General features: G+C 37.3%; 1 protein-coding gene across 1 annotated transcript in view; it reads left to right on the forward strand.

Annotated features, from left to right (window-relative positions):
• The window catches only part of GARS1 (glycyl-tRNA synthetase 1), a 39,314-nt gene that overhangs the window by 9,321 nt on the left and 8,089 nt on the right, over positions 1-21,904 (forward strand). Inside the window, exons 7-12 of the mRNA XM_063605667.1 lie at positions 5,340-5,485; positions 7,845-7,994; positions 11,654-11,816; positions 12,873-13,037; positions 17,142-17,254; positions 18,071-18,211. Of these exons, the coding sequence (XP_063461737.1) occupies positions 5,340-5,485; positions 7,845-7,994; positions 11,654-11,816; positions 12,873-13,037; positions 17,142-17,254; positions 18,071-18,211 (878 nt within the window). The remainder of the gene's footprint in view (positions 1-5,339; positions 5,486-7,844; positions 7,995-11,653; positions 11,817-12,872; positions 13,038-17,141; positions 17,255-18,070; positions 18,212-21,904) is intronic.

The following is a 21,904-nucleotide window of genomic DNA, read 5'->3' on the forward strand; positions in this document are numbered from 1 at the left end:
TGTATATATGTTGCTGGTGTCTCACCTCATCTGTTGGCTATTCCATTTAGGCAAAGTACATTTCTCCAACACCATGTTTAGTCATGAGGTCTACTGAGGCTCACCTCTTCAATTTTATTTACTTCCTTGGGCAAAAAACAAAAAACCAGTACTGTGATTATACCTATTTTCTTTACACCGATCTCTCTCTCTCTCACTGCCTGAATATAGAACTCCCTAATATGTTGTTTTTCATGGGAATTACTGGATACTTTTCCACTGTTGTCCTAATTTTTTTTTTAGCATGCTTTTTTTCTCTGTGATAGTTAACTTTCCAACATAGCTAAAATAATTTCTCCTTCTTCATTTACATTGAAAACTTTCTTAATTTGGCTGTTGAATCATCTGCTGATTTATTTGGATACTTGTGGAGTGTAATTTTATCCCTTGCTTGAAGCTCATTGTTTTAGTAATTACTCATGGTTTAGAAAATTATTTCTTACATTTTGATACTGTTGAAGCCACACGTTCATCTCATTTTCTTTTCCAAAGACATGCCCTTTATTAGAAAAAATGGAAAATGCCTCTAAGTATCCCTAAAATTTTCCATTCAGAATTTTAGATTTACTGAGGTTTTGTGTATATGTTTTTGATCTTAACAGTATTATTCATTTCCAAGTACATTGTCAGAGTTGGGAAGTAACTAGTTGATTTGACAAGTCAATTTATTGTTTGAGCATTGGCCTTCTCTCTTATTTCAGGTCTGTGTTCTAGGAGAGCAATTTGTTTTTTGACTTGCCATATCAGATGCATGTACAGCTGTCAATATAATCTTCAATGAAAAGTAAGGGACCCATGGGAAATGGTGTAGCACTCAGAAATGGCCCTGGTGGATTCACTGGCTGAAAGCCCATCTGTTGCTTAAGCACAAGAGTAGCGTTTTCTGCACCTTAGTGTCTGACTCCTTTTCAGCTTTATGAAGCATCATTGTTTCTTTAAAAGGCCCTGATTCACCTTCTGTGGTAGGAAGACCTCTACTCCTATTATGTGGATTTAACAGCTCAGAACGAATTCTTTTGTTTCTCTTCTCTGTCTGTTTTGTGGCCCATCTCTGGATGTTCCAGTTTTAAAAACCATTTTTAACTTGTTTATGAAAAATTCAAAACATACGAAATTTTATATGTTAAATAAAAACATAAACAATTATGTACCTATCACCCTGCTTCACTGTTAGATTTTTTTTGTATCTATTCCCCTCTCACTTTCCTGACTTCTTTCCCCTAATTCTTTGTGTGTGGTAGGGTGGGGACAGAGCCCCACTCTGTAGCCCAGGCTGGAGTGCAGGGGCACGAACATGGCTCACTGCAGCCAGGACCTCCTGAGCTCAAGAATCCTCCTGTCTGGGCCTCCCAAAGTGCTAGGATTACACATGTGAGCCATGGTGCCCAGCCTGAATTTTTTTGAAGCAGATCTCAAACATTATTTTATTATACCTGTAAATTTTTCATTATCTATCTCTAAAAGAGAAAAATCCTTTAAAAATAAAAGATTTAAAAAATCCTTTTCAATCCTCTTACCTTGGGAAATGTTAATAATTTAATATCATCAAATATTTGATCAGTGTTCATGTTTTCTAGGCTGTCTTAAATGTTTCCAGTTTTTAAAATTTGAATTGGGATCCAGATAAAGTCTATACTTTGTGATAGGTTGATATGTTTCTTAAATCTCTTCCAATCTGTATGGCCTTCCTTCATTCCCTTTTCCCCCCCGCATTTTCATTAAAATTTTTTTCAAGAAGCTGAGTCATTTGTTCCTTACTGTTTTCTACTGTCTGGATTTGGCTAATTATGTTATTGTAGTGAGGTTACACATGTTCATCTTTTTCTCTATTAGATTTAGAAGCTTGACCAGGTATTTTTGGCGAGACATTTGGTTAAGTGGTGTTATGGACTTCTGTCCAGAGCTACATAGTACCTGGTTAGCTCTTCTGTGGGCTGTGGCCATTGATGTCCATTGTTTAGATGCATTAACTGATGAGGGGATTTCAAAATGGTGATTTTTGTCGTTGTTATTCTTTTTCTTTTTTTTTTTTTAGCTAGACTTTCTATATGAAAAAACTTTTTCTATCAACTATTTGATTTAACTGAGACACGATTTGTAAAGAAAGGTGAGAATAAGTGCTTCATCCATTCTCCCACCCCTTGTCTTTTTAAACCTGTTTTCCATTAGCTGGTTCCCTAACATCCTTCAGAAATGCACGAGTTCCTGCCTGCCTTTTCCTTTTTTCCTCCTACTGTTGTGAACTTTAGATTCAAATATTTGATATTCAGTCAGTTGCAGTTATCTTATTGATGGTTAAAATTGTCCAGTCTTTGGTGACTAGGAGTTCTCTGCTGAGTCCTTTTGACACAGCCCTTGTAGTCTCTGAAAACTTCCTTTAATATGACAAGATATTGCCATCTCATCTTGTACATTTCCTGTCCCAGACTTGGAATCAGACATTTCTCCAAGGAGCCCTGGTACTTGGTACTTATTAGTGGGGATGGTATTGATCACTAATTATAAACCTTGTCAGTGATCTGAGCTAGGAAGTTGATATTTTTTAAAAGATAAACTTTTCATGAGTTAATATAGATACTTAATGGTTAACTTAAAGTTAGGTTTATGGGGTTTTTACTATATTAATCTTAAATCTCTCTCCTTTACCCTTACCAAAAATCACAGTTCTCAGCAACAAAACGTAATGATTGACATGCCTTATCTCCCACTGTATACATTAACAGTCTCAGAATGACAATACCAACACCACCATCAGCAATATGAATGTTGAAAACAGTTAAAAACACTTTTATTGTTCTTTTCTTTAGGGATATGCCAGCACTGTGTAGTCTTACAGTCTGATAACTGTATTTAAAGTCACTTGGAGTCATTCTCTCTGTGCGGTTATGCCATCAGCTAGATATGCAGTTAGTCCATATATTTCATTTTATTTTCAGTATTCAGGGTTTCCTTTTTAAAAATTTGTTTTATAATCATATAGCACAATAGCAAAGACTTGGAACCAACCCAAACGTCCATCAATGATAGACTGGATTAAGAAAATGTGGCACATATATACCATGGAATACTATGCAGCCATAAAAAAGGATGAGTTCATGTCCTTTGTAGGGACATGGACGAAGCTGGAAACAATTATTCTCAGCAAACTCTGACAAGGACAGAAAACCAAACACTGCATGTTCTCACTCATAGGTGGGAATTGAACAATGAGAACACATGGACACAGGGTGGGGAACATCATATACCTGGGCCTGTCGGGGGGTGGGAGGCTGGGGGAGGGATAGCATTAGGAGAAATACCTAATGTAAATGACGAGTTGATGGGTGCGGCAAACCAACATGGCACATGTATACTTATGTATCAAACCTGCATGTTGTGCACATGTACACTAGAACTTAAAGTATAATAAAAAAGTTAAAATTTGTTTTATAATCATATAAAGCATTTTTTATACCTCTAAAGGCAAATCTAAAAAACAAGGTATATTTAAGTAGTCTACTATCTTTCTCTTCCCTTTACCTTCCCTCCTTCCACTTCCCTGCTTCCTGAGCAGTTTTTAACTTAAAACAACTTCCTTTTTTAAAAAAAATAGAATATAAACAAAGACATATAGATATTTGTATGCCCTCCTTTCTAGATAAATGGTTGCATTCCATACACACTTTTCTCCATTGTGGTTTTCTTCACATAACAAAATATTTCAGAGATTGGTCCCTCATAGTATATAGAGATTGCCTCCTTCCATTTTATAGCTACATAATTGGGCATTGTGTGGATATATTTTACATAACCAGTTGGCCACTGCTGGACATTTAGGTTATTTCCCATCTTTAACATTACAGATAGTGCTGCATTGAATAATCTTGTGCTTATATCTTTTCATGTTTTTGCTATTGTGTCTTTGGGATAGATGCCTAGAAATGGGACAAAGGATAAATACAAATATAGTAATGTTAGATATTGCCAGATTCCCTTTCCCAGGGGTTTTGATTTCTATCTGTATTGGCAGAATCTTTTTCCTCCTGATTTCTTTTTAAATTATGCCTTTTATTGGAAAACACTATATATTCTTGAATTACCTGGGAAATAGATGTTCCTCAGGCTCTTTAACTTTCTACTGTAGTAGGACCAGCTTATATTTATGGTACCCATGTCTTGAAGTTCACTGGAACCGTTTCCTCATTGATCCAGCCTCTTGGGTAATTGTATAATGTTATTTTGTGGATTCCTCCTAGAAATTCTGTAGAAATAGAGTCTAGAAGGCTTAATATTTTAAATTGCACCTTCAAATCTGGAACATGTTGTTAGTGTGAGTGGGTTGCCTTTTTATGGAGTGGAAATACCATTGGATTTATGAGGGTAGCAAATATAATTGCTCTTTATTGAGTAGGTATTATGTACCAGGTCCTGCCTGTGCTAAATACTTTACATGTTTTGTTTAATCTTCATCATATTCCTGCATAGCAAGGTAGAAGCTGTTCTCCCCTGTTCTTAGAGAGGTTAGGTAAGAACTTAATCTTTAGTCACACAACCCATAAGTGGTGTAGAGTTGGGAGATACGCCCAGGTCTTTCTGAACTCAAAGCTTCAGTTCTTATGGCCATTAATTGATTTACTGAATTATTTTGTTTCTGTTAGGAGACTTTTAAGTTTTAAATATTGCTTACTATTAGATGGTTTGTCATAGTCACTTGAAATTCTTAAATTGGAGGGCATACATCATTTTACAGGATTTGGCACTGATGATCAATGTATAGAATGTGCAATACACTGGAAAATGGTGAGGTGAATAAGATACAGCTTCTGTCTTCTAGGCGCTTAATATCTAATGGGAAAGGAAAGTTCAATGCACATTTAATTACTCCATTGAGGAGAGGGTGGTGGCTATTAATAGTACATTTGCTTGACTGGATCTTTAAAATACAGAGAAATGCAGAAATGCACCTTAAATATGTTCAGAGTAGTAAAATTCAGCTTTGAAAACTTATTTAGGTAATTTCAGATTCTTGCCAACTAATAACTGTTATAATTGAATAAGAGGTATTTTGCTTTATCTTTCACTTTGAAACAGTGACTATATGAGTTTTAGGTCCCAGAAGGATATTTTTTTCTCTCTTGATAAATGGAAAGTGAATAAATTGGTTATGGTTTTAATGTGGGTGTCCTGAAGGTTAGGTTAATTGTGATGTTCCTGAATTTTGTGTGATTGTAGCAGTGGATGGCTAGGGTTATATATAATACTTTATATCTTATGCCTTGTTTTCTCTGTCTTTTACACTAATTTCTTTATATGTCGTTTAGCTTGATAACTATGGACAGCAAGAACTTGCGGATCTTTTTGTGAACTATAATGTAAAATCTCCCATTACTGGAAATGATCTATCCCCTCCAGTGTCTTTTAACTTAATGTTCAAGACTTTCATTGGGCCTGGAGGAAACATGCCTGGGTATGTATCACTTATTGTTTACCTGTTTATGTAATGAAGTTTTTAAAATTGCTTATATTAAAAGGTAAATATCAATGTTATGAAGGAAAAATTTTTAAAAAGTGATATACAGAAGTACAGATGAATGTATTATGGAGAAATAATGGCAGAAATAAATCTTTTAAAAAATTCTTTCTGAATATAATTTCTTTTTTGGTATATATGTATTTTTTTAGCATAAAATAAAGTCTCTGATCACTATATCTTCTAGTTATAGCTGCATAGGGTAGAAGGGACAGTTGAAGAATGGTTTTAAAAGCCGTTGAACTTATTGCTGAAGGATATTTTAGAAACCATTTAGTTTAGCATGCTACTGTCCAACGGAACTTTCTGCAGTGATGGAAATGTTCTGTAATGTGTGTTGTCCAGTATGATTAGCTACCAGCCACATTTGGCTCTTGAGCACTCATAATGGGTCCAGTTCTTCTGAGGCACTGAATTTTAAAATTTATTTCATCTTAATTGAAATTTAAATAGACATCTGCCTGGTGGCCTACCATATTGGACAGCATAGGTATAGCCCGTTGATTTGAAAGATGTGGTTTTCACGGATAAAGAATATCTGGTTAGTTTACAGTATGATTCAGAATTGGAATCTTTATCTTCTGATTCCTTGTCCACTGTTTAACAGACTTAGCCAGTGTTCCATTTCATAGCTTTAGATATTTTTCTATGATAGGGTAAGAGAGTAAGTTTTTCCTACATGAGCTAGATAGATCGTGTTTCCCAGAGTAGGGACTGAAGAATAAGAAAAATTAATTGTGACAAAATGTGTCGCAGTTAATTATTCTAATGAGACATCAGGTTGATTTGGAATATTTCATGGAACGAGGCCAGCGGCAAGCCTTTCATTTTGGCCATATGTACAGAGAGTCATAAAATGAGACATAACCTGTGACCCAGACATTCCATTTCTGGGAATTGATCTAAGGAAATAATTCAGAAGGAAAGGAAATTATACTTAGAAGAAGTATATAAATTGAAAGTAGAAATAACCTATTCAGTAATTTGAGAGTGGTTAAACAAATTATGGTAAAGTGGATTAGTTTAGGATAATATTCTGTCACTATTAAATGTGAGAAATTTGTGCCTTTATTTAGAAAATGGGAAGTATAAAATAGGTAATACATGATTTTATACATACTAACTGTAAATATATGTATAAACTTTACTTACATTTGGATGAAATCTGGAAAGGGCCATAAAAATCAAAAGAGTTGGTCTGTTAAGTAAGAAGAGGGTACAATTTTAGGGTTTTTAGCCCTTGGTTTTAAAGTTATTTTAGTAAAATACTAATTCTGAAGTAGGCCATTGGGAGCGCTTCCTTAGTGGATGTTTTGCACAGAATATCTTCTAGGAAATTGAGAGGGCAGTGGTTATAGTAGTGTATTTGCTTGACTATATCTTTAAAATACAGAGAAATGCGGAAGCCTCTGGTTGAAAATATAAAATACAGCAGATAATAAAATGATTTGAAAAACATTGAAAATTACCTGGCTTGGTGAAGTGATAGTTAGTGATAAGTGAGTGCTGATGTTAAATGTGAGCCTATACTGATTTCTTTTTAGCCCCTCAGTTAAGTTTTAATATGTGGGTTAAACATAGGCATGGGTATTATTTTCCAAAGGACCTAAGATTGTCATCTGCCTCCATGTACATGATGACTTAGAAGACATCAGGGGTTTAAGGGGCACTATGGGAGAGGTGGTGTTTTTTGTTTGTTTGTTTTGAATGGAGTTTCGCTCTTGTTGCCCAGGCTGGAGTGCAATGGTGTGATCTCGGCTCACTGCAACCTCTGCCTCCCAGGTTCAAGCGATTCTCTTGCCTCAGCCTCCTGAGTAGCTGGGATTACAGGCATGTGCCACCACGCCTGGCTAATTTTGTGTTTTTAGTAGAGACAGGGTTTCTCCACGTTGGTCAGGCTGATCTCGAACTCCCAACCTCAGGTGATCCGCCCACCTCAGCCTCCCAAAGTGCTGGGATTACAGGTGTGAGCGACTGTGCGCGGCCTGAGGTGGTGTTTTTAAATTTATTTTTATTTCTGCTTTTTGAGAAGTGGGGTTTTGACTCACTGGTGTAATTAAATGAAATGGCATTGCCAAAGTAGTACTGCCACACTAATTACTTAATACATTTTCTAATACGTGCTATGAAAATGTTTGCTACCGAGGAAAATACTTCTAAAACTTCATTTTAGGGCCTGTTCAACTTTGTTGTGAAAATGGTATATTTAGGACTTTTAGGATTTGTATCTAGAATTTCAGGATTGTTGGAAAACAATTTCTTTCTTTGTAACAGACTGACTTACTTAAATTTATAGGTACTTGAGACCAGAAACTGCACAGGGGATTTTCTTGAATTTCAAACGACTTTTGGAGTTCAACCAAGGAAAGTTGCCTTTTGCTGCTGCCCAGATTGGAAATTCTTTTAGAAATGAGATCTCCCCTCGATCTGGACTGATCAGAGTCAGGTACTGCTCAGGTTACTCTTACAAATTAGTGAATGACCTTGGCATTGCATTGAAAATGAAAGCTTGCTGTTTTGAAACAATTCTGCTCCATAATCCTGATTATGAATTTATTTTTGTTTTCTCCAAAAATCATGTTTTACATTTGGAATCTCTAAATGTAATCTCCAGGATGACAGGCAGTTTTGAGTGACAAAAGTGAACTTGAAGGGAAAGGAAGGAGGGTGGAGACTGTCTTAAGAGTCTCACCTGCTCCAAAATTACCTTTTTCCTCGTTCATCATATATTTTGAGGATGGTAATATCTTGATTGTCTAAACCAAGGCAATACTGGCAATGGTGATGTGTATAAAAGTGTGGGGTGGGGTCGGGTGGGGGTAGGGTGAAAGTTGTGGCAGAAGGATTGTTCTAGATATCTAGGGCAGACAACATTGCTGAAGTTGGGGTGAGGATGTATCAGTAACCAACTGGAGTTCTGGAAACAACCTCCGTCCAGGTATTTGGGGGGCCTATATGACAGAAAGGCCAGCAAGCAAGCTTACCCTCATCACTCACTTGGCCTCTATTCAAATAGCCTACTTTTGTCTGATCTATCCAGGGATGTGTGGGAAGGCATATTGGGGCTGGTGAGTTCCACATTTCTTTAGAAATTTATTATGACTTAGCTGTTTATGACTTCAGTTTTTTGTGATTTCTATACATGTTATTCCTGGTATCATCTCTTAGAGTAATACATTCCATATAAAATACGAGGTGTAGCTAAACATAACTTTCTAAGGCCCCAAAGTGTTTTCCCAGCCCCAACGCCCACCCATTTCCTGTCTTCTCTTCTTACTCACTGTAATTACAGACTTGGGTCATAACATAGCCCAGTCACTGACTCTGGATCAAAGCATCCACAGCACCTGCCTCATCTTGTTAGTTCCCATGATGCCATCTGGGAGAAGATGCCTATGTTCTGCGCAAACTGTATCTCTAGGCCCTTCAGGTTTACGGTTTAGGAAGGAGGGACTTACAGAGGAAAGAATGTGCCCAACTTAGAGAAAGTTGGGGGAATGACCCCTCTGAGCTTTCATGTAAAAAGAGGAGGTCATCAGAAACTTCAGCCAGGTATGATGGCAATGACAAACTTGTCAGATTTGAGTCTTTGTTTTATTTCCCAGTGTCTGAGTGTTTTTGTTTTTTTGTTTTTCACCGTTTCAATATCTAGCAAGTATGCCTTCCCAAACTGAGGAAGCTGCGTAAGGCTGACCTTGTCTGAAGCCAGTGTTACGAAGAGGGTTTACACAGAGTAGCTATGGGAAGATTATTGAGAAGGACTGAGAAGTAAGGCAGTGTCTGGGGCCTGTGCAGTAAAAAAGTGGTGAGTAGGGAAACCAGCTTGGAACTTGGGAGTGATCCCAGGGGTTAACTGGTAGAAAGGCTCTGGGGCTTCTCAACAGTGGATTCTTTGGTCATTTTCACTTCAAAGTGTCATGTCTGAATTCTGGCTAGTTTTGTTATGTCCCTTGCAAGTTTCTGACCAGAAGTCCACTAATTTTTTCATGAGTCAGCATCCTCCTGGCTTTTGTTCCATGGTAGGACTAGGATTGGTTTATTTAGTGTTCTGATTCTTCTTGATGGCAGAGTTCTCTGGTGATTAATCTTTGCATAGCTGTATTTCCTTTTGTTAGTTTAGGGGTATTAGATTGTTCATATGAAGATTTTCTAAAATTTATTTTATTTTGATTGACTTGTCTGTCTTCCTAGCCTGTGTGTATTTTAGTTCTCTACAGTTTCAGGTACAGTTGCTGAACTGAGATACAGTTACTCAGAATTCTGATGATTCTTGCCTCCTATCTATGAGCTGAGATTATTGATGAGTAAATTTTGTATGATTTGTATGATTTCAAGTCACACAGTGTGGTGCTTTGATATGCTTATATATTGTGAAATGATTACCACAGTCAAGCTAATTAACATAATTATCACCTCACATAGTTACTTTTTTTTTTTTTAGTGGTGAGATCTACTTAACATCTACTCTTTGAGCGGATTTCAGGTATACAGTGAATCATTAACTATAGACACAGTGCTGAGATTTGTGACGGAACAGATGGAAAGACTTTGGCAGCAGCATTTTGGAGATTCTAGGCAGGGCCCGTAATTTATCCTGTCCCACATTGTAGATGTTCAGTTGCTGTCAGCCCAATTATAAGCTATGTGAGGACAAACACCATGTTTGTTTCTCTCACATTTATATGGGCGCAGAAGATGTTTCCTAGTTGTTGAAAGACAACTAAAACATAGGTGCAGCAGGACCAAATAAGAGACACTATTAAAAAATAAAATTTAAAAATTAAACCTCTTGGCCAGGCGCGGTGGCTCACGCCTGTAATCCCAGCACTTTGGGAGGCAGAGGCGGGCGGATCATGAGGTCAGGAGATCAAGGCCATCCTGGCTAACACAGTGAAACCCTGCCTCTACTAAAAATACAAAAAATTAGCTGGGCGTGGTGGCGGGCGCCTGTAGTCCCAGCTACTCGGGAGGCTGAGGCAGGAGAATGGCGTGAACCTGGGAGGCGGAGCTTGCAGTGAGCCGAGATCACGCCACTGCACTCCAGCCTGGGCGACAGAGCGAGACTCCGTCTCAAAAAAAAAAAAAAAAAAAAAAAAAAAATTAAACCTCTTTTGCAGTGTATTTCATGTATTTTTAGGATCCATTTAAGCAATTTTACATTACTTGTAAAACATCTGAGATAATCATGGAAGCACACCAGAAAATGTGATTTTTCTTGAAAGAAGAGAGATTGATTTTGACTCATAAAATTAACTTGAAACACTTCCCCCGCAAATAGCTACTAAATTGCATTCAGAGAAATCTCTTTGGGAAACCATTACTATGTGCACTTCATCGTTAGGTAATTAGCTTGATGTTAGCTTGTTCAATTCATGCCTTATATCCTTTGCCTTGAATAACACTTTATTTAAGAAGCTCTTGCTCCAAAGAAACCAACTGCATGATGCCATTATCAGTCATTTACTTTTTTGTAGCAGTAAAAAAGAAGAAATCAAACTGCTATGAAAGCTAAAGAACCATTTCATTTCGCTTTTAATTTCCCATTCTTTGAAATGGGATGAAGAAACTTCATTTAGTGTATACTTATAAAGACTTGCTAATGCTTTAAGGAAAACCATTTTATCTGCATGTCACTATTCAATATCTTATTTCTTATTTTTCATGTGATTTTTGCGTATGTTTTCCTAATTTAAAAAACTATATTAATCTGCCTTTAACAAGTTATTTTCAGTTAAAAGTAATAATCTTTTTGGATGTAGCTGGAGGGAAGGAATTAATACTTCAGAGAAGTTAGATCATGTTTATTTTAAATAGTGAGTAATAAAATTTTCATCAATGTGTTTAAAAATAACCTTCACATGTACCCCATAAATTTGTACAAATATAATACATCAAAAAAATAAAAATAACAACTACCCAGACAAATTTAATTCAAAATTATTTTGGCCATTCCCTTAGGAAACCAACTTTCTGTTTAGTGAAAAAGACCACTACAGTATGGAGCCTTTATCACTAGAATGCAGTTGAAAATAGGGGCCTTGTTTTTTGTTTGTTTGTTTTTTGTAGTTAAATATACAGATTTATCGCTTACGTTTTTGCTTTCAGAGAATTCACAATGGCAGAAATTGAGCACTTTGTAGATCCCAGTGAGAAAGACCACCCCAAGTTCCAGAATGTGGCAGACCTTCACCTTTATTTGTATTCAGCAAAAGCCCAGGTCAGCGGACAGTCCGCTCGGAAAATGCGCCTGGGAGATGCTGTTGAACAGGTAGGATTCTGGAGGTGACTTAACTTAGATTGTGCCTGTTCAGGGTTTGCAGCAATTAGCAAATTCTATGTGTTCTGGGTGACAAGATATTTTTATTTTGGCAGTCATTTGCTTTTTTACAGTACTTGGTTTTGTACAGAATTTATTATACAGTATTATTATAGTAAGAGAAAAATCACCTGAACATCTCAATTTGTGGGCCTTGGGGCTAGCATGAAAAAAAATGTTTAGCAGAGCACTTGGAAAATAGATCTTGGTTTGCATTGTGCCTCACCAATCTGACTCAACAGTATGTACTACTTTGGGGGAGACAGCATTGGACCCACAGAAAGCAAGCCATCTGGGTTTCAGACTCTTCTGTATTACCCATAGCAGTGGAATAAAGCCTTGCATATAAGCACTTTGTAAATATTTGCCTGGAGAAGTGAGTGCGTGAAAACTTGCTAATAGTAGCTGCTGTCCACTAGTGGAATGAGTTGCCTTAGGGAGCAGTGAGCTTCCTGGCCCTGAAAATACTCCTGGCAAGGTTGGACGATAGCTTGTCAGCCACTTTGCAGAGAAGACCTCTGCAGTGTATGGAGATGGGGCTAGATGTTTTCTAAGGTCCTTGCAAACACTAAAATGATTACGTGTACTCTACGGGGTTCACAAATTTCAGTGGGTAAGGATACATTAAAATCCCCTCAATGTGTCATTACTTTGGTTAATTCAGAGGGGAATGTCTTTGCCATTCTTTAGTGTCAATTATGAATATTGTTTTTAGTACTATAGATTTAGAGGTATGAGGTACTGGGCTGAATTTTTGCCGACCCAGTAAGTATGTTGGACAGATTTTGAATAACTCCATTATCATCATCTTGACATTAACCCATTAAAAAATAACCAAGATCTCATTCTGAGTATTTGAAATTGTTTTGAAAGCAAGATAAAATAGTTTGCGTTGGGTGTCAAATCTTTTTCAGTAGAGTGAGTCAATGGAAACTGATATCTTGGCTTTGAAGAGTATTAATGTGTGTTTTCTTTTCTTCCTCCATGCTTGCTTATTGGTTGATTTAGGGTGTGATTAATAACACAGTATTAGGCTATTTCATTGGCCGCATCTACCTCTACCTCACGAAGGTTGGAATATCTCCAGATAAACTCCGCTTCCGGCAGCACATGGAGAATGAGATGGCCCATTATGCCTGTGACTGTTGGGATGCAGAATCCAAAACATCCTACGTAAGTGGAGTGCTGTTTACCATGTGATTTTCACATTGTTAACTTAGGAGCACAGGTACCAAATGAATTTTTGTGCACTTTATGTCACAGAGGAACAAAGGGAAAAGAAAAGAGATCTTTTCCTGAGCAAAACAGAAAAAGCAGTTGCCTCCTGCCTTTTTATAAGTGTCCTAAGGAGCTCGTTGTAGTCTTAGATAGCTGAGAGAGAGAGTTAGTGTATGATGGGACAGTGCGGATGTGTACACTGCTGTACAGTGTATTGGCAGCATTACTGGCAATATCCTGGAGTGGATCTAAGACACATTGGCCTCTCCTTCCTGGCAAGAGTCCCAGCAAACAGTGGAAATGGTGGAGAGGTTGAATAAAGAAAGTCATAGTGCTCTTAGCTCAATGAGCTATGTAGTAGCTTTGGGGAATATACTAGTTGATTCTGATCTCTGGCTTAAGAACTACCTTCCTCAAATGTTATGTATTTAACTCAAAATTCACAGACGATCTCCAGGTACCCTCCTGCCCCTGTGCCCTGTCACCCCTCCAGCCTCCACCACCAAACATGAACATCAGTATTGAAGCGGAGGGACGAAAGGCATTTGCATATAGGAGATGCTGTCTATATTGGTGGCAGGAGGAAATGTGGCATCTAAAACAAGGCTGAGAGTCTTTTGGCATTTCTCTTATTGGGTGTTAGAGAGGCTTCCTCACCTACATAGAAAGAGACTTTAGTCCAGGGTCATTGGTTCCAGTATACCCTTGGTTCAGTTTTTACTTTTTAAAATGGCTTTCTTTTTATGGATTTTTAAAAATTAAAAATCAAAATTAGTCATATTTTAAAAAGTAATGACTACTTTTTTTAAAACAAAAAGGAAAAAATAATTCCGAAGACTATTATGTAGAAAATTAAACTTCCATTTATATGCCTCTCCCCAGGTGTTTTATGTCTCTTCTCTGTATTGAGCAAACATTTTCTATAAAGGACCAGATGGTAAATATTTTTAGCTTTATGAGTCTCTGTCACATAACTTTGTTGTTTTTTACAGCTTGTAAAAAACAGCTTTTAAAAAATGTCCAAACTGGCTGGGTGTGGTGGCTCATGCTTGTAATCCTAGCACTTTGGGAGGCCGAGGTGGGAGGATTGCTTGAGCTCAGAAATTTGAGACCAGCCTGGGCAACATAGCAAGACCCTGTCTCTACAAAAAATACAAAAATTAGCCAGGTGTGATAGCACACCCCTGTAGTTTCAGCTACTTGGGAGGCTGAGGTGGGAAGATCACATGAGCCCAGGAGGTTGAGGCTGTAGTGAGCCATGATTGCACCACTGAACTCAAGCCTGGGTGACAGAGTGAGGCCCTGTCTCAAACAAACAGACAAAAAAAGATCATGCTTAGCTCCATGGTCTTGGGTATGTCTCCCTTCTCTAGATGATTTTTCTACGTGTTCTAACACATGCATGCATAAATGCATAATAATATGCATATGTTTATAAATGGCTATTAATGATGTTGTTTTTAATATATTATTTTTCCCTTGTGGAATTAGAAAGAATTACTGTAATCTGTTAGGATTTTCTTAGCAAGCTTGCTTGACATATGTCAAAATGATAATAGTAATTATTTTTAGGATTATGGGTGATCATTAATTTCTTTACACTTTTTAGATTTTCTGGGACTTCTTTTTATTTTCAGATCAAACCAATAAAATGTTTTTCCTTTTGTATGAGAAAAGATTATTACTTTTCTTTTTGTTTCATACCCAGCTCCTTCTCTTAGTTTGCTCTGACTCTGATTTCAGATTAAACCAGATGTTGTTCTTGCTGTCTCAGTTAAGTAATTTGCTTAAGTCTCACAGCCAGTGAGTGGTGAGGCTGGGATATAAACCTGGCTGTCTGACACCAGACTCATGCTCTTAACAGTTATGCTGTACTGCTTTATAAACCCCACTGGATGCCTGCTCGTCCTTATCTAAGTGCCATTGTGAGGGTTAGGGATCAGAAAATGGAAAGTCACTGGAAAACAGGGCTAAATGAAACAAGAAGCTCCAGAGTCCCAGAGGCTCTTAAGGAGAGGGGAGAACTCCTTTAGAGAGTTTAATACTTTTTGTGTGCTTTATATATTTTTTTAATAAAAAAATTTACCATTGCAGTTAATGCCACACCAATTCTCTTTCCATCCAGAGAAGTAACCACTATCCCAACGTTGTTATTCTCAGGCACGTTTTTGTAATTTTACCTTTTAGTACATAAATGTTAGTTGACATCTGCAGTAAATTATAACCACCAAACTATATGGTTAAGAATATAAGTATACTTAACCAGTCGACATGTATAGGGAATGTCAGATTGCCAGGTTACATGTTTTTAGGCTTTGTTCTTTAATTCCTTTTGTTGTTGTTTTGTGTTGGAGTTTCTGAGCTCATATGAGTTTTATATTTGCTTGCTTTATTACAGACACCCCATGTGATAACATGTGCTTGGAAAGCTTAGTAGTTTTTTCTTTTTTTTTTTTTTTCCTTTTTTTTTTTTGAGACAGAGTCTTACTCTGTCACCCAGGCTGGAGTGCAGTGGTGCACTCTCGGCTCACTGCAGCCTCCGCCTCCTGGGTTCAAGCAATTCTCCTGCCTCGGCCTCCCGAATAGCTGGGATTACAGATGCATGGCACTGCACCCAGCTAATTTTTGTATTTTCATGAAGACAGGATTTCTCCGTGTTAGCCAGGCTGGTCTTGAACTTCTGACCTCAGGTGATCCACCCGCCTTAGCCTCCCAAAGTGCTGGGATTAGAGACACGAACTACTGGCCAAGCTTAGTAGTTTTGATGGTTGAATTTCCCCAAACTCTTTGGATCAAGGGCAAAAAAAAAATGAATCTTCTTGAGAAGGACTAACTAGGTATCTACCAAAATAAGCTCTTTACAAACTCTTGTTCTTATTGAAATAACGGGTTCTTAAGAGTTTGTCATAGTTGGGGTTTCTATAAGAAAGCACCACATACAGAGTGGCTTATAAACAACAGACATTGATTTCTCACCGTTCTGGAGGCTGGAATTCAGAGATCAGGGTGCCAGCATCGTCTGATCCTTGTGAGGGCCCCATTCTCAGTCGCATACTGCCAACTTCTTCTTGTATCCTCACATGGTGAAAGAGGGCAAGAGAGCTCTCTGGGGTCCCAAATTCCAGTGATTAGGGCTCCATCCTCATGACCTAATCACCTCGCAAAGGCACCTCCTCCTAATACCATCACATTGGGAGTTAGGATTTCAATATACGAATTTTGTCGAGGACACAAGCATTCAATTCATTGCAGGTTCTTTGAAAATAATTTAAATTTCGCTTTTTAAAAGTATCTTATGTGTGTATTTATAAGAAAGGGAACCTGGCATCAATGTGATCATAATGCTCTTATATAATTTTATTGTGTGACCTGAACTTTACCCACTCTTATACTGAGTTTTCTTTTGTTCAGTGAAGAAAGTGAATTGAATCCAAATGCCCACATTTATGGCCAGCTGAAGTATGTGTTTAGTCAGCCATCTGATATCAAGTTGTGAGAACAGTAGGTACTTCATCTAAAGAATAGTGGTTTCTGCCAAATTCATTTTGATTTCTGTTCACAAATTTGAACCAAATTTACAGGCTTTGTCTAGGTTCACATTTAATTTCCATAATTAAATTCCAGAATATATTAGTTTACCCCACAGACTCAGTATAACAATATAAATCCATCCAGAAAGGAAGACTACTTTGTGTACAGTGTGAATTATATATTTTTTTCTTTCTTTCTTTTTTTTTTAAGATGGGGTCTCACTATGTTGCCCAGATTGGTCTCAAACTCCTGGCCTCAAGTGATCCTTCCACCTCAGCATCCCAAGTACCTGGGATTACAGGCATGAGCCATCACACCCAGATCAGTGTGAATTATATTTTATAGGCTTATTAGCTGCCTGATATATGAGGCTATTCCCATTTCAAATATTTATAAAATTTGAATGAAGATTATGTCATCGAATTATCATTGAATATATGAAAGGTTTATAATCTGCATGCATTTGTGAATGAACCCAATATAAGTAATAATAAGTAAGTAATGTTTTTATTGATTATATCTTTTTAGGGTTGGATTGAGATTGTTGGATGTGCTGATCGTTCCTGTTATGACCTCTCCTGTCATGCACGAGCCACCAAAGTCCCACTTGTAGCTGAGAAACCTCTGAAAGAACCCATATCCTTTCTGGTCACTCCAAAAACTCAGGATTCACATGTGAACATCTTGCTAATGAATAAGTCCAAGTCTTTACCTTGTTCTATGGATAAATGGAGATGTTTTAGACACTGTAGTAATGCTTGTTTAAAAGTATTATTTTACCTATCCCTTTGTTCCTTTCCTGTTCTCTGTACTTGTAGTCTGACGTGTGCCCACTCAATGTTTGGCCTTTAAAAGAAGCATATTTAGAAAAATGCTCTGAATATCTTTCAGAATGTTAATAGTTTTTCTCAGCTGTTTCCAAAACGCACTTCACACCTGCACCTACCTACATGCTCTTTAAATAAAGGGTACCTGGTGAAAGCTTTTTCCATTAAAAGATGAGTGCCATTTGATAGTAGCTGAAATAATAATTTAGCTCGCTTGGTCTGAAAATCAGCAAAATAGAAATTTTCTTTCTTTACTAGGCAGTGAAGTTATGAGCTGATTTCTTAGGGGTAGGTCAGTGACAGGAAATAGATCTTGTTTTGAGCATTTTAGAAATACTTATCAGAAGTTCTTATGCTATGGGTTGGGTCGTTGCTGATTAGATAATATCTCTTTTTTCTCACTGTAACTGGAAAAGTTTCTATTGATGGTGTTAATTTTGGGTGAGAGTTGTCTGAATGATTTTGTGGACAGGTGTTTCATCTTGCCTTAAAATCAGCATAAACAGGATCTGGAGTACTGATAGAGAGCTGGCGTGGTTTTAAGTTGATGATTGATTGTTCTCAGGCTCATTTTCTGAAATACTGAGGCAGTGCTGTAGTTTTGGATTCCTTGACTACTTCATACAAAACAGTCAATGTTGTTCAGTTTGAACCCAGTAAGGGAGCAATTGGTAAGGCGTATAAGAAGGATGCAAAACTGGTGATGGAGTATCTTGCCATTTGTGATGAGTGCTACATTACAGAAATGGAGATGCTGCTGAATGAGAAAGGGTAAGATATCAGATGTTTACTCTTCCATGGGCTCCAGTCAGTTGTGTCATCTGCCAGGTTCTGAAAGTTAGGATGAGATTAATTTCTTAAGATTTTTTGCAGGTAAGTACTGTATCTTGGCTGCATTTAAAAGACTGTCTTTGCTGAGATTTTGACATTATAGCCTGAAAAAAGATTTGAAATAGAATATACTTTTTTTTTTTTCCTAGTAACTGTCTTAAACAAAGAGACTTGTCCAGCCAGGCTGAGGAAGGAAGGGTTAGAAACTACATCTACTATCTCTCAGGTCACTTCTCTCTCCTTTTTGGAGGTTTAGAATACTCTCTGTAATTGTTTAAGCATGAATATAAACAATAGAGAAGGCCGGGCACAGTGGCTCACGGCTGTAATCCCAGCACTTTGGGAGGCTTAGGTGGGCGGATCACGAGGTCAGATGATCGAGACCATGCTGGCTAACACAGTGAAACCCCGTCTCTACTAAAAATACAAAAAAATTGTCCGGGCATGGTGGCGGGCGCCTGTGGTCCCAGCTACTCAGGAGGCTGAGGCAGGAGAATGGCGTGAACCTGGGAGGCGGAGCTTGCAGTGAGCCACCATCGTGCCACTGCACTCCAGCCTGGGCAACAGAGTGAGACTCCGTCTCAAAAAAAAAAACAAAAAAAAAAAAATAGAGAAAAGCCTTTAAAGAAATACAACAAAATCCAGCACTGAACAATGTAAAACTTACAATATCCAGCAAACAATAAAAATTATTATATATATGAAAAAGCAGGAAAATGAGAAGTAAAGTCAGTCAAAAGAAACACCCAGAAAAAACAAACATGATGCAGTAAGTACATAAGGATGTTAAAGCACTTATTATAAATATGCTTCATGTACTCAAGGGTGTAAAGGAAAACATTAACATGTGAGGTGAGAAATGGAAAAATATATGTGTAATATGGATATAAACACATGTTTTTTATATATATAAACAACATGAAACATTTAGAGGCAATATCTCAAATGCAAATGTCTCTGGATGGGATTAACAGTAGATTAAACATTACAAAAGAAAGGTCATTGAACTTAAAGACATAGCAACTATCCAAAATGAAGCATAGAAAAAAATGAGACTGGGAAAAAGATGTCCAGTGGGACAATATCAGGCAGTCTAATGCATGTGTAATTGAGAGTCCTGGAGAGGGTGTATAGAAAAAATGTTATACAGTAGCTAGAAAATTTCCAAATTTGATGAAAACGCTAAAACTACAGATCAAGAAGCTTAGCCCCAAGCAGGATAAACGCGAAGATGACCACATGAAGACCCGTGAGAATCAAATAGCTAAAAACCAGGGATGAAGAGAAGAACCTTTAAAGCAGCTAGTGGGGAAAAAGACTCATTACATAAAAGCAAACAAAGATAAGAATGATTAGAATTCATATCAAAAACTGCGCGGATCACAATATAATGGAATGAAATCTTTTAAAGTGCTTTAAGACAAAATTCCTACACCCAGCAAAAATATCTTTCAAAAATGAAGAGGAAGTACTTTAAGACCAAGCTTGTTCAACCTGCGGCCTGCAGGCTGCATGTGGCCCAGGATGGCTTTTGATGCTGCCCAACACAAATTCGTAAACTTTCAAAAAACATTATGAGGTTTTTTTGCATTTTTTTTTTTCTTAGCTCATCAGCTGTGGTTAGTGTTAGTGTATTTTATGTGCAGTCCGAGACAGTTCTTTCTAGTGTGGCCCAGGGAAGCCAAAAGATTGAACACCTCTGTTTTAGACAGTCCGGGGCTCTGAGAGTGCATTGCCAGCAGACCTCCACTATGAGAATTGTTAAAGGCACTTCTTCAGGCAGAAGTATGAAAGTTTAGATGTACCCAGAGGACTTGAGAGATCTAGAAATGATAAATATGTGGGTAAATAGAAATGGCATTTTCTCTCTCATCTCTTAATTTCTTTAAAAGATAATGGAGTATTTAAAGTAATATGGAATTTATAACATGGAAGTAAAATGTATGCTATCAATAGCACAAAGGGTGGGAGCAAAGAATTGGGAATATACTCTTGTGAGGTGTATACATTATATGTGAAATGGTGTAATATTACTTGAAGATAAACTATGATAAGTTAAAAAATGGATAGAATGAACTCTAGAGCAATCACCTGGAAAAAAAACACACACAAAAAAGGGGTGTAACTAATAAACCAATAGTGGAGATAAAGTAGAATAAGAAAAAATATTCCACAAGAAGGTGGGAGAAAAGGAAAAGGAACAAAGAACAGATGGGACAAAGATGAACTCTTGCAAGTTGAAGATACCTGTTTCAGAAAAATTTAAAAACATTTCTGGTCTTCCAGAATTAACATCTATTTATACTAAAACAATATCAAATCCCATTAAAATGGACTAAGTTATATTACTAGTTAAATATCCTTATCATTATCACAGTTTGCTTTATTAATTATTCTCAAATAATGGCTGTCTCCTTGTCAATTACAACTCTTTTTTTTGAGATGGAGTCTCACTCTGTCACCTAGGCTGGAGTGCAGTGGCGCGATCTCAGCTCACTGCAACCTCTGCTTCCCAGGTTCAAGCAATTCTCCTGCCTCAGCCTCCCGAGTAGCTGGGACTACAGGTGTGTACCACCACGCCTAGCTAATTTTTTGTATTTTTAGTAGAGACGGGGTTTCACCATGTTGACCAGGCTGGTCTTGAACTCCTGACCTCAGGTGATCCACCTACCTTGACCTCCCAAAGTGCTGGGATTACAGGTGTGAGCCACCTCGCCTGACCCAATTGCAACTCTTTTATAGCTGTTAACTATGATACACTTAGACTGTGCTCACAGAGAGGATGCATGTGACACTGTGTATGTAATGGAACCTTGAATGCATGCACACACAGACTTCAGACAGAATAGTAAAAATGGAAGAATTCAGTGAACAGTCAGATGAGGCATGAGATTATCACAGGTGGAAACTAGCAAAATACAGTTGTAACATATGCCAACTATCTAGCTTCTGAGACAACCACATGAGGGCTCTCTATCCTAGCACTGAATTGCTTGGGAGGGAAGAGAAATCCAAATTGATATTCAAAATGTGAGGAAATACCTCCTAAGCTGAAATACAGGTATTACGTGAAGCTCTTTATAAAGATGAATTCTTATAACCTGAAACTGAATGGGCATATCTCAGGACACAAATACATGGCAGCCAGTGATTTTGAGGGGGATAATATTTTATATTGCCATATGAAACAGAAACATGAAACTTCTTTTAAACTGATCTTCATCAACACAAATGTCAAAATTTATTTTGAAAATAGTGTGGGTATTGGATCGTAAAATTACTTCTGTAAGATGGCATGCTGGTTCATTTGTACATTTGTTGGGACAGTAATGAGAACCCTTGTGTTTTTACCAGCAGGCCTATTTCTGACAAAGTTGTTATTATTCTAAAACTGAATTTTCAAAAAGTTGTTTTTGGTTTTACCTTGATCTCAAAACCAAAGGAATTTGTCATTAAGTCACTTGTGGAATTTTATAAAACTAGTCAAAATTTGGTGTAACTCCTCAGAGTACTTTTTGGTGCCATTGTTAGACTAATGCTTAATTTGGTGTTTCTTATGAAATAATTTAAATTTGACATCACTTAATATATCTGGAGAGTCGATCAAGTTATAAAAATAAAAAACAATTTAGC

The sequence above is a fragment of the Pan paniscus genome, chromosome 6 (genome assembly GCF_029289425.2).
Source record: "Pan paniscus chromosome 6, NHGRI_mPanPan1-v2.0_pri, whole genome shotgun sequence".
NCBI classification, from domain to species: Eukaryota; Metazoa; Chordata; class Mammalia; order Primates; family Hominidae; genus Pan; species Pan paniscus.